Genomic DNA, 14,062 nt, shown 5'->3' with positions numbered 1-14,062 from the left:
GATTTAAATCATATCAAAGACGGAGTACATCGAGATGAAATAATACATTTAGTAAGGAATTATAAGCCAAATAAAATAAAAACATCTGCCCTGAAGATAAGGATAGTGCTGACAGATCAACTTCCAATTCATTGCGCGCGTTAAAAATAAACAAAGTTAGATAAACAAAGGATATTCATATGATAATCAATGACCCAGAGATTTAGGTAATTTAGATTCAACGTTAATAATAATTAAAAAAAAGAGTGGGTAAATTTTAAAGCCAAGTTTTTTCAAAATAAGAGGAAAGAAAACTTTTAAGACAGTATTCGCACATGTACCCTGCAGCATTCAGACGGTCATCACGGAGAAACGAGTCTTTTGCAACTTTCTTTACAGCTCACACCTACGGGTACTAATTTATGGTAATAATCCATCTCACTTACAGTCAGAACCCTTGATCAAGTATTCTGGGAGGGTAAAGAACTAACAATAGCAATAGATGGCATTTTTCAGAGGTTTAGGGTTATTTTCCCGACATTTTAAAGGAAGCTCGGTCCAAAATTAGTGACATTTTTAAAGGTATTCGTAGAAAATCACTCGACAGGTTAAGGGTTAACTGCTGACACATTTTCGAGATTCGTACACACACTTTAAGCAGAAATGACATTTCTGAAGTAAGTCACTTCCTGTCTGAATAATGTACATTTGGCAGGACTTAACTTTAGATTCGCTTCTTTAGGTTTCTGAAGTATTCTAATATTTTCTAGATGTTCTTTAAAACTCTTCCCGATGATGATGTCATCCAAGTATACAAGACAGGCTTCGTAGGAAAGACCTTTCAAAACAGTCTACATGAGGCGTTCAAATGTTGCCGGCGCATTACAGAGCCCGAACGGCATCACCTTGAACTACCTTGTATGGTAGTAAAAGCTGTCTTTTCTCGGTCATCAGGATGTATCTCTGCCTTCCAATATCCACTCTTTAAATCAAGTGTACAAAACCACTTGCTTTTAGAAAAAGGGTGTCTAGAATGTTGTTAATTCTAGGAAGAGGGTAGCTTTCTTCGTAATCTTGTTCAACCAGCAATAGTCAACGAAAGATCTAGTTGAACGTCTTTCTTTCTGACAAGGATGATGGGATCAACATAATTACTTTAATTTTCAGCTCCGTGAAGACAGTCAAATGACTTATCACTCTGTCTTAATCTTTCAGTATAGTAACTCAAATGTGAAGCACATTTTGTACGTACTTACATATAGTGTGACTGTTTTCATGAAATACACAATTTTTTTATAATGTGGTTCATGTATGATTTTCTTACTCCTTAACTTCACCAAACGTCATTGCGAATACCCATACATAAGCATCATTATACAAGTAGTTCAATTGGTTTCAACTTCCTACCGGAGACTGTCTAAAGTAATCCCAACGCATCTCGGACTGTACAATGTTTAACCAAAACATAGCACTTTTAATGACGAACACGTCTGATAGAAACCATAAAAAAAAAATTTAAATACATATGACTATTACACTCCTAAATTGAACCAAAACAAAGATATACAGATCGGTCAGCGAACAATGTGCTTGAGAAGAAACTACAAAATGCATAGTATACGTATAGAAATGAGAGGGAGAAATATCCCCCTCTTACTTCTTCGCATTCCCAGTACTAATGTCTGCTAACACGACTAGTATACTAGTTTAATTTATGCTTCATGTGTACATAGGATTAGGTATTTATTATAGATTTGCTTTCTTATGTGCAATACAACAAAATTCTGTTGTCTAACTTAAAACAAATTATTCAAAGGTATTTATGCCATTTTTAATAACTGTTTGACAAAATTATTTTTGTTTTAAAATAACCTTCTAAAATGGATAAACAGATTTTTTTTTAAAAAAAGCTTCGATCATAGATCATAATGATGATGCTAGTGATCAGGGTGAGCCCGAGCCCAGTACAAACAAAAATAATTCCACCGCGCAAAAAAAAAAAAAAAAAAAAAAAAAGTGTGATACTCGCCTAGTACACGATGGTTTCTTAAAATTTAGATTTACATCTACAACAGAAAATGAACAAACTGCGGTTGTAAATTGACAAACAATGCTATGGTTCTGAACAAGCTCCAATGTCAGTTGTTTACCAATCATCCTTTACTTACATCAAATGGCATTTACTTTAAAAAAATCACATACACAAAATCCAAACAAGTAAAGATTTTTGAGAAAGAATTGTGCATCTGAACATGCTCACACAGCTTCTTATGAAGTGGGTGAAATAGTTGTCTTTAAATTCAAACCTCTTAATTTGGTTGAAGAAACTACATTACCTTCTTATCGTAGAATTATAGAAAGAATGATCGGTGATCCAGTAGAAGCTGATATTTGTAAAATACCACTTTGAAGTGACAATATGCACCAGAGAATTGCAGAAGTTTCCTCAAATATTAAAGAAAGTATAGCTAAAACTCTTGAAAATTCAAATTTGTTACTTGAATTTGCAATAGTTTTAGCAGCATTTTCTGTCTCGAAACAACTGATATTATGGGAAAAGCACACTTAATTGAATTCATTTATGAAAATTATATTGTGGGGTTCCTTTAATTTTATTAACCTGTTATTTTATGTTTTGGATCTGTACTGTCACTTCTCCGTTTCCCCACCAGAATTTCAGGGCTTTTAATGCTCACCTTTCTAGATTTTGAGAGAAGGAAACAGGACTGTGTGGAGTTGAAGGATAATTTTTGGGTGCTCTTAAGATATCTAAATCCTAGGTTGACAGGCTCTAGGATTTGGCGAAGTGGAATTAAAAGCCCTACAGTTATCTAACATTTTCTTCAATTAACTTTCAACTGCATATTCCAAGCTTCATCGCAAATAATAATAAAAAAAAAAAAAAAAAAAAAAAAAAAGCTTATTTGTTAATATAATTAAATGCATGAATTTTAAACCAGTCTGAAAAATTAAAATATAATGTATTGCGAGCTTATAAAAGAAGTACTATGCAGGGGAGAGAGGGCGAAAATTTGCCTTTATCTACTTTGATTTTGAAATTTTTTAATATTACAATAATGAACTAGAGCATTTTTGTATGCATAACATGTAAGATTTATTTAAGAATAAAACAAACTTTTACCTAATGCACTTTTCTATGTCAAATTTCTTAAATAATAATAATAAATATATATATAGAAAATTATTTTATTTCATATAATTTAAACTGTAACAGTAATATGCTTACATAGACACACATTTAGCAGAAATGGCAGTTTTTCATCTAGCTCTAAATAATTACACTAATTTCTAAGCACCTAATAAACTACACAGAAGGAAAAAATACTGCATCTGCTTTTGATACATCACATAAGATTTTGCAAAAATTAAAGGGAAAAAATTAACAGAAAAAATACTAAAATTTATTGAGTAATTAGTTTTTTCATGATTCATACTCTATCAAATTTTAATCCTGCTCCCATATTTATACACTATTTCGTCAAAAATTGTCACACTTGGAAAATTTAACCTATCTTGATGGCTGTTATTATAAATTGAAGGGAAATGAGACTAATATAAATAAATTTGATTTATATAATAAACACACAACAAAGATAAGCATTTCAGAAAAATAAAAGAGGAATTCAGTTCTAAAATAGAAGTGTTTTTGACTAACACATCATATCAGGGGAACAATTCTAATAGTTTTAAATACTCACACTGCACATAAACTATTATAAACATGAAATTTTGTTAAGGCTTCTATTGTGTACAAATATAAATAAATATAAGTAAAGTGAATAAATTAAAAAGTCTTAAAGCATATACAAAGTCTAACAATGGAAATTTCCTTTATAAGCAAAACATAGTAATTACATGCTGAAATATTTAGAAAGTGGAATTTTAGGCATTTTTGCAATAAATTATTATTATAAAAAATAATTTAGTCTTGAATATTGTCTTAAATAATATGCCATACTTCCTCGTACATTTTCCGCTTTTTCACCAATTTTATCATCCCGAAAAAGCAAGAGGAAAAATTATGTGAATAATATAACTTCTGAAGGATGCAATTACAGTAAAAACATGACAAATAAAAAATATTCATGGGAGTACAGGTAACTTTCACCATATTATTTCTTTCAAAGAACTTACAATTAGAATATGTCATAATATTAACATTACAATATCTTAATAAGATATTTTCACTTCTACTTCCCTGTAACTTATCCTCGCACATTTTTACTGCTGTCTGTTATTCCTTAGCCAACAAATAATCTATAAATAATTAGAGAAGGTGAATGTACAGCTGAGTCAGTGAAATTGTAGATCGAATCTCAGTTTATTTCTGCTTCACTGTCATTTGTCCGTTCATGTCGGGAGGCATAAAGTTCTACAGTTAGAAAGGAAAGGTTCGGCATCACCTTCGCAAATGTTGGTGAAGGTTTGTCTTTGTTAGTAGAACAAATCTATTTTAAAACTTAGGGGAGCTCATTCTCTGAATGCACTGAAGAAGGAGAAAACAAATATTTTTAAAATTTTCAGAATCTGGCACTAAAATGCATCATGTGTGTGTGTGGGGGGGGGAATACAACATTTAAAACATATTTATACAAGATAAATGAATTCTAAGCATTTAAGGAATAAGTCAATTTGTACATATTACATGTATATATTTATACCGGATGTTTGGGAAAGGTATTTACATGCTTTACTTTCTTAAATAATGATCTTAGACATACACTTCTAGTTACAAGTTTTCAGAGAATAAGATACAGAAAATAATTTCAACATGGTTAACAGGAAGTTTCAATAAATAGAGGGCCTATTTGTGTGATTCTTACGCAGTAAAAAATCCAATTAATAAAATGTTTATAATGCTTTATTAAAGTTAAATGCAAAAAATTCGATACTTTTGAATAAAAGTTGAACAGATATTCTTAACTAACAATTTGTGCCTTTAATTTCCAGAATCTATCATCATTAAAATATGAAATTTTTTTTCCTAAAATAGTATACTAGAACCTTGAATTCCCAATAAATTAGTTTCTGAACTAATTTTCCAGATGAAAAATGTCTTGAATGATGAACGATGTCTCAAGATATCAGCAAGTAAGTGGGCAACAAATGATACTCCAAAATGTAATTATTGATGCAGTAAATAAAATGCCTTCAAAAGAAGACAGAAGGGAAGGTGCTTCTACTTATATGATCCACAAATTTGTGCAAAATGAAGTAAGCCACAAAAGTTCCCAGAAAATTATGACCTAGATAATTGTATCTTCGCAGCAAAATTTTAATAGCAATTCAAAATACTACAACTGAAAATCAACACTAGAAAAACAGCTCACCCTGTAGAATAGTAACAGGACTGTAAGAACAAAACTATTGTGATGTAAGCATATTACTATCCAGTTTGTATGTACTTGATAAAAATACTATTGTAAAGCAGCTTAAATGATATTGAAAATCCAGTCAATGTGTAAATGAATTACAAGTTTACTTTGATTATCTTAGTAAAAGTATTGTAAATATGAATTCAGATAATGTTTAAATGTACACATAGCTGTCACGATTTTATGTAACTACCATATGTAACTTGTACAAGACAATGTTTGTAATCAACATATCTATGCTTATACACAGGCATTGTATGCCCATGTAATATTTATATTTTTACACTGAGGAAATATTCCCTTCTGCCAGGATGACTACTAACACTGTAATACTTTTACAAGTCAGGTTAGTGGTTATCTTAGGAGGTGCTCAGTAGCATAAAGATTTGCAATGACAATCCATGTTTTGCTTAAGAACAGTTTAAAATGTAAACAGAAATAAATAACAATGAAAAATTAGTTTTTGTCAGATTTTCACTTGCGAAAAAGGCTCAAAGTAAAGTTGTGAATGTGAAATAGAGGCGAGTAGTGTTAAGAAAAAGAGAAAATGGGGCCAACAGAAAAATAACAGCCACCTATTATTTTTACAGAATATGATTACTCTTTCAAAAAATAAAATTTTTCATCTCTGAATTCCTTACTATTTTCTATTGATGCTGTCAACTTTCCTTCCTCTAATGAAAGTATGTACATTATGTATTATGGGTATTGAGCATATTTCCGCATAGCGCTTCTGCTTTACGCACACCTTACTATGTCTCATATGTTTCTTATGTGTGCAATATTTGCATTTATATGCTCTATGTGTTATGTCATGTATTCTCGTGTGTGTTTTTATGTCTTTATGTTACGTAATTATGAGTGTGTTTTTATGCTTTTACATTTAATTTTGTATATCTACATGTTTCAGCTTATGTGTGTGTTTTAATGCTATCCTTTATATTCTTTTTTAAGTTACTTTGTTTTAAAAACAACGTCCCATGTAAAATCTACTTGACATCTAGCCCCTGTATGGCTATGTAAACTCCCGGTGCCTCACGGGGCTCCAGCGAGTTGTTTCTTCGAGACAGTGGAGGACGTGGGACATATGCCTGTTTACCTATGTTATACACCAGGCGTCCTCGTCCTCAGTCACCTGTTAACTTTCCTTTGTAGAGCTAAGGTGTAATTTAATTAGAATTTTCTATTTTTTCTTGTATTTAACATAGCATTAAAATATCATGTATGTGTTAGATTTAATTAATTACATCAATAAAGGACCTCTGAAGAACATAGGAAAGATGCATCATGACTTTTTAGACAAACCAATACATACAAATTACTCTTTCCTAAGCAGTCATTTGGGATCCGGGAACAGATTAATTCATTTTACATTAAATACTATTGAGAAAATTATTTCAGTTTATAAATATTTCAAGTGATTGACTATTTTCAGAATTGAACTAATTTTGTGAACCAAGTTTTCATTGTAAACTAACTATTTTACTAACTGGATTATGCAAAAAGTGTCTAACCATATTTTAAGGAACATAACTGGAAACATATGTCTAGACCAATATTTAATAAACATCAAAAGTCACTTTTTAGGATTCCTTACATATATCTCACTTATATTTGCTATATAGTAGCATAAAGTATTTCCTACATGCTGATGAATTATGAGATTTCTAATATATATTTTTGGAAGGAAAAGTCAGTGTTTGAGCAATTTTCTTAAGTTCCACAAAGACATTCATGTTCTGAAGTTTCAAACTCAAAATGAATATAAATGCAATATGCAGGGAAATAAATACATATATATAGTGGCTTTTTATGGATTATTTAACAAAGCATGATTCTAAGATGCTTCAGTATTTCAAGTTCTGAGAACTAACTGACTGCAAAAATATATACCATGGCAATGCTTCTATTTTCTCATGCTACAGAAATGACCCCAAGGGCAGTGATTGTTTCTAAATTTCTCATCCTACAAAAGCGATTTAAAGTTGCTGCGACAATTCAATAAGTATAATCATAAACTACTACAAAATCTTAATTAAACATGCATTGATTCCCATATGTATTATTTTTCAGTTTTCATTTAAAATAAGTTTGCTGAAATAGTAACTTCAAAAGAAATAATTTCTAGAAACCTAAATGAAATCTTTAAAATATAGATAAAAATATATAAAGTTATGAAAGTACCATTATAATAAACTCATAAAACTATCAACTTTTAAAGTCTATTTCACAGCAAAAACACATATGTAAAGGCTCTACAGAAAGTATCTATTGCAGTTTATGAAAAGCATGAAAACATTGTCACAAATTTTAAAATACACGAGTTATGACTGAATATAATAGAATGCATTCAGCAACAAATACTGAAATGTACTAAGTATATACAGAATACTAGAGAGAGATTTAATACATTCTGATAGAATCAAATCTATTTTGCAATTATCCTCTACAACTTTAACAAATCTTTACATAACACATCTTTACAGAAACACTTGACTAAGACCACTATCCTCCCCCATGAGAAGAACCCAAAACATAAAGAAAACACAAATGTATTTTCCTAGTTATATTGATAAGCATAACAAGTTTTTAAAATTGCTTATACAAACATCAAAACTTTTACACAAAAGTCAACCAATACATATACATTTCTACTGTACTAGCCCCAGCATTTTACACTGGGATAGCTTCCTTACAAGTATAGAAATTTTAATAACAGAATAACAGGCAAATATACAAATGATGTTATGATTGTCAACTTTATTTTTGTATCAGTATATTCTTGGCAAAAAAATTAAGAATTTTTTATTTATTAACTATTTTTTTATTTATTTACACATTTTCTAATAAAACAACAGTATTACAAATGCCATTAAATGCTCAATTTATAACTGAAAAATCTTTTTCTGCTCTCTTTTGAATACAGGTAAGACTACTAGCCTACGAAGAATAACTTCTGAAATAATTTTGAAGTGAACTTAAGTCTGTGCTATTGATAGATACAATTTTTTATAGTTACTGACACTCATCTTTGATTCATAAAAATCACTGAACGGCATATGCCTTCTAAATAGTGTATATGGTGCAAGATATTTTGGTAACTATCTCATCACAGTTACGAGCAGAAAACGAACAAACATGAAAGAGAACACTGAGACAAAAAATTAAGTTAGCTTTCAATCAATTATCATATTACTGAAACAGATTGCAGCAGATTTGTAAAATAGTGATAGCTATTTGTTATTATTCGTATATGAGATTTTATACCAATTTTACAGGCCTTTCTTCCCCCCTTTTTTATACTTGTTTAACTTAACATATGAATAGTTAATACATATAAAATATTTTCACAATCTGATTTGTTTTCAAGGTGAAACAACACTAGCCATAACAAGACAGATTAAAGTCATTCATAAATTATTATTTAAATACTCTAAAAAAATTATATGTTCTCACAGACCTCCATTAGATAAAATCTCCAGGGAAAAGTACAGAAAACTGCTAAGACTGTAGTCGATAGCAGCAGTTTTTGATTTCTTTCTCAAGTGAGGACTCAAAAACTATCTGATTGAGAAAATGGACAGGAACACCAGCTTCAAATAAATTTTCTTTTTTTAACCATGCTATGTGTGGTATATAATACAAAATGGCTTCCCAGCACATTTCAGCTAAGGATGGAATTTTGACCCACATTGAGAAAAGTTCATTTGTACGTGAGTTTTCTAATATAGAGTTCACACCACCAAATACAAAAAGTTGACCAGCCTGGAAGAAAAACAAGAAAATCCTGTTTTAAAACTTAAACAACTTTAAAATATTTAATAATAATAATTAATGCTGCATATATCCATAAATACTTAAACCCTTCTTACCACATTGTTATAATATTAACTTATTTTGCATTTGCAGCCATTTTTTATGTGTGTTTATTTCTAATGTGAAATTGTTTACTTCATTGACCTCACAATGGTTATGTTCAGAGCATAAAAACAGTTTGTGAAATTTGAGATATGCTCTTCATATGAGATCTTTCTTGAATTTCTAGATACTCGTGTCTTAGATAAACACAGCTGAGAGAGCTTGGATAAGCATCTGTCGTTGCAATTTTAATTATTATTCATCTGTAAGATTTAGCTGAAATACGAGTTTCTCACACACTAAGAAGAAACTGCTTATATCCGGGTAAGCTGCTACAAGTTAATTACTCTGTTGGTTGCAACTGACTTTTTAATAAACTGCTAATTTTTTAAATATTTGAACTTGTCATTCAGAGAAATATAAACAAAGTGATGGCCCACAACAAAATGTATAACTAATGCAATCAATAAATGATTAAACGTTTTACACAATATTCCAGAAAGATGCATATTTACTTGCCTACAAAATTATTTCTTCTTATACGTTGTAAATATTTGTGAATATTTTAACCCCTTTTTATCGCATTTTTTTATTTTCTATGCTGTATTATTTTATATATATATTTTTTATTTATTGCTTTTAGAATATTTTTATGGTTTATTTTGTGTTTAATCTAATTTGTGGTTACATGTCTTGTATTTAAACGCTTATATGCTGCACAGACTTATAGATGTTTTAATTTTCAGTGCAACAGCTTAGAAGTTGCAAAAATAGCTCCTAGTTTACCCAAATGACCTCTGATCTAATTTTGCATGAGGAAAAACCAAAAACAAAACATTAAGTCAACAACAGTCCTCTTTCCCTCATGGGGGGGGGCTTAATTTATATACAATTAAAAAAAATCATACTTCAGTTTCATAATATGGACACAATATTTATTGTTCTTATATACAGTAAGCAGTTAAACAAAACTTTTTCAAATTCATAGCAATTACAGCTTTCATAAATAAATCTGCATTATTTAATTTGGTGGAGATGAATTCGAAGTCAAACTCCCATCATTCAACAATCTTCTAATAAAGTGATATTGTATATCTATGTGCTTAGTCTGACAGTTTTGTATGGGTGATCTAGAAAAATGAATGGCAGATTTGTTATTGCAAAATAGTTTACATTCTTTCATCTTTCAAATTAAATTTTAAAACTTCATCTTGTAAAACATTTTTCATCCACATCACTTCCTTCATTGCTTCCGATAAGGCGATATACTCTGCACCCATGGTGGATAAACCTACACACTGTTGTTTAAAAGTTTTCCACATTACCGTTACTTCATCTAAATATAATATGAATCCACCCATGAACACAAGGTCATCCCTACTACTTGCATAATCAGATCTGAATAATGATATACATTTAGATGTTTAATCTTGGATAAGTTTAACCTATATGATTTAGTACTATTGAGATAACCAAGCATTTCAACAATGCTTCCCAATGCCTAATTGCAGGATTCTCCTGAAATTGCGATAAGATATTTACTGCATATGTGAAATTGGGCCTTGTCCTTATAGCTAATAAATAAATAAATAAATAAACATCCCAACAGATTTCTAAAAAGTAATTTACACATTTCAGTAATTTCTGCACTTGTAGACAGACAATCTAATAGTGCCTTTAGCTGTGGGAAAACAAGTTACTGGTATCTGAAGAAATTAAAATTTTGCAAAAATTTCTTTAGATATATCTTTGCTAATGTATGAAAGTCCCATTGTCATTTTCTAAGAACTCAATTCCAAGTAACTTTCTAGTTCTGTCTAATACTTTTAAGATAAAAAATCTTACTCAACTGTGAGATTACTTTATACACTGTTGATCTTTACTAAAAAGTACAATACCATCTGCATATAGTAAGAGAATGACATTAGAGCACTTATAAACACAATTACACCATAATATTTTCTTAGAAATATAGATTCTCTTCAGAATTAATTTTAAAGCAGTTTTATAATTTTTTTGGAGGAAATGAGTCTTTTATTCTGTCCTTACGTACAGATATCACGCAAAAACATCATTAAATTGCATTCGATAGCGGTCAAAATAGATATTTTTGTTGAAATATGCTGCCTGAAACTTTTCGCGATTACAATACTTCCTTTTTACTTCATACAAGGAAGTAAAAAGAAAAAAAATTAAAATAATCAAGTTGATTTATCCTCCTCCCAGAAAAATCGCCAACACGTTGGCAACTTTCATTACTACTCACAAATTTCATTGAAATTAAAGGAACTAACCAGTCCACTCCAAGATGCCTTCAACCCGAAGTTTATAATAAAGGGGAAAAAATGTTCAAACATATGTTAGAACAGGTAATTTGTTGACCCTCTAAAAGTAACTAATCATCACCTTTATGTTTAGTACATAAAAACTTACCGGCATCAGGCTAGCTGGGGGTTACAAAGCACTCAATTTAGTTACACTTTTTGATTCATATTCCATTTCTCACAGATAACATTTTATTCACCATCTTCACAGCCTAATAGGGTTTTCTAAATTAGATCACTGCATGAGTTTATCATCATATTCTATGAAAAGCACATATCTAAAATAGCAGTAATTACCTCTTTCGTTCTTTTTGAGTTTCCTTACTTAAAAAATTTTTAACTAAAAAATGTTGCTCACGTGTTACGGCGTTTCACACATGAAGAGTTATGAGGTATGAACTTTTACACATACCTATGACATTTTGGTATTCTCAGAAAAGAAGCATTCCATAAATAACACATTTGAAAAGTTTTACTCAAACATGGGCTTAAATTAAATACTTCAAGATGTGTTTCTCATGTTCCTGAAATAGAATTTTCAGGCCAATTAATAACCAATTTGAAAGGCTCAAGTAAGAATGACAAACACAAAATTCTTTCATTTATTCAAACATGTGAAGCTTTTGAAAATGTTAAATAATAAATAGTTAATAAATGCTTCATTAATTTAGAAGTCAAACAACAAAAATCGGCGTTATATTTTCGAATTTTCACAGGGGTGGTTTCAATGGTTTTACCGAACCATCATCCTCAGCTGCAAAAGCGCAGAACTACTCAGTAGAAAAGTACTCAGAATACTCTAAAATTTTGACTAGAAATACTCTTGCTGATAGCAAGATACTTACATAAAGAACACAAAGTATTTGGCATTTAAATAATTGCCTCGCTGCATATGATAATGATTACAAATTGCCATTTTTGTTAACGAATTTCTTACAGATTCATAGTAAATGTGCTTAAGTTTTAAATGAAGTTAATATACAACCAGCACTAGTCACTGCAATGGAATCACTCATTAGCATCCCAGTTTGTCACGTTCAGTCATCCAGTTGGAAACAAATGATAAACTATTTAACACACACCATGATTCATTCTAATTATTTAGAATAAATAACAACTGTGATACCAGGAAATTTTGGATATCTGAAATTCAAATAATTTGGAGATCCTGTTGTACCCAGTCTGGGTTATAAACTTTGGAATGTAACATATTTTAATTTTCATTACATTTTTCATTCTAAGAAAATAGAAATTGTTCAGTACCGCATATAAAAACTCACCTGAGATATTGCTGCAGAATGAAAATAAACAGGAGTTGGTAAATTTGTATTAAGCTTCTCCCATTGCAAAGTTTTTAAGTTGATTTTCCAAACATCAGAGAATATTCCACCCCCATCTTGTCCACCACATATAAAAACCTCTAAATAATAAAATAAAGGAAATAAAAGTAAGGCAAAAATTATTTAATTAGGATCATGCTTAAATATAATAAATTTACATCAATACATTTTTTTTTGGAATATATGCAGGTTTGTGTAGAACAGTTTTTAAAACCTTTCAGAGACTGGCAAATTAGCTGTTCTTTGACAGTATGGGTTTTTCCTGATTTTGCTACAAACAGTGTGATATTGAAAGATGCCTTCAAACAATTATCGTCTCTTTTTTATGTCCAAGCAAACATACAAGGTTCGGCTATTAATTTCCACGACTGATGTAACTGTAGGAGAACGAAAAGTCGGAAGATGGCACTAATGATTGCATATTAAAGAGCATTTTCTTGTGAGTGTGCAGTACAATCGGCGCCATGTAAGTGGTTCTTGTGGAAAGGCGCATTAAAACATAGCTTTAAATTCCTATTGTCAAAGTGAAAATGGAGCAAAGAATTAACATTAAATTTTGCTTCAAATTGGACAAGACAGCTGCGGAAACCTACGAAATGTTAAAACAAGTTTACGGCAAGGAAGCATTATCCCGACAACGCTGACGCTGACCCTGTGTTCCTGGATAGGGTAGTCATGGTAGAGGAGTCTTGGTGTTATCAATATGAGCCTGAAACCAAGTGTCAAGGCTCCAATTGGCGGTCTCCAAGTTCACCAAGGCAGAAAAAATTTCGATTTGAGAAGTCCAAAATTAAGATCATGTTAATCGCTTTCTTCGATTGCGATGGACTCATTCACGAATTTCTTCCTCCTAACATGACTATCAATGGACATTTCTACACAGAAGTTCTTGACCAACTTGGAAAACGAATTCATAGAGTGAGGCCTCATTTTCAACAAAATGGGAGTTGGTTGCTGCTACATGACAATGACTGCCCACACATTGCGTTGCCTGTGAGGCAATTCTTAGCCCAGCATGGTGTCGTTGAAATGCAGCATCCATCATACTCTCCAGACCTAGCACCCGCAGACTTTTTCCTGTTTCCTAAGCTGAAAAATTCACTGAAGGGAACAAGATTTCCAGATGTCGAAGCCATCAAGAAAACTGTAACGTCACTGGGGATTA

The 14,062-nt window shown here is 30.9% G+C and overlaps 1 protein-coding gene across 1 annotated transcript in view; it reads right to left on the bottom strand.

The window, feature by feature from the left end:
* Window positions 1-3,170: 3,170 nt before the first annotated feature.
* Window positions 3,171-14,062, bottom strand: part of slim (scruin like at the midline) — a 109,111-nt gene continuing 98,219 nt past the window's right edge. The window contains exons 9-10 of the mRNA XM_085824567.1: window positions 12,838-12,977; window positions 3,171-9,140 (exon numbers count right to left, since the gene is read on the bottom strand). Coding sequence (XP_085680693.1) covers window positions 8,877-9,140; window positions 12,838-12,977 — 404 coding nt within the window. The 3' untranslated portion in view covers window positions 3,171-8,876. The remainder of the gene's footprint in view (window positions 9,141-12,837; window positions 12,978-14,062) is intronic.

The sequence above is a fragment of the Stegodyphus dumicola genome, chromosome 1 (genome assembly GCF_044657685.1).
Source record: "Stegodyphus dumicola isolate Sdum_Otavi_A_Nest chromosome 1, ASM4465768v1".
NCBI classification, from domain to species: Eukaryota; Metazoa; Arthropoda; class Arachnida; order Araneae; family Eresidae; genus Stegodyphus; species Stegodyphus dumicola.
Note: the sequence above shows the minus strand (reverse complement) of the source record. Positions and strands in the feature narration are given on the sequence as shown.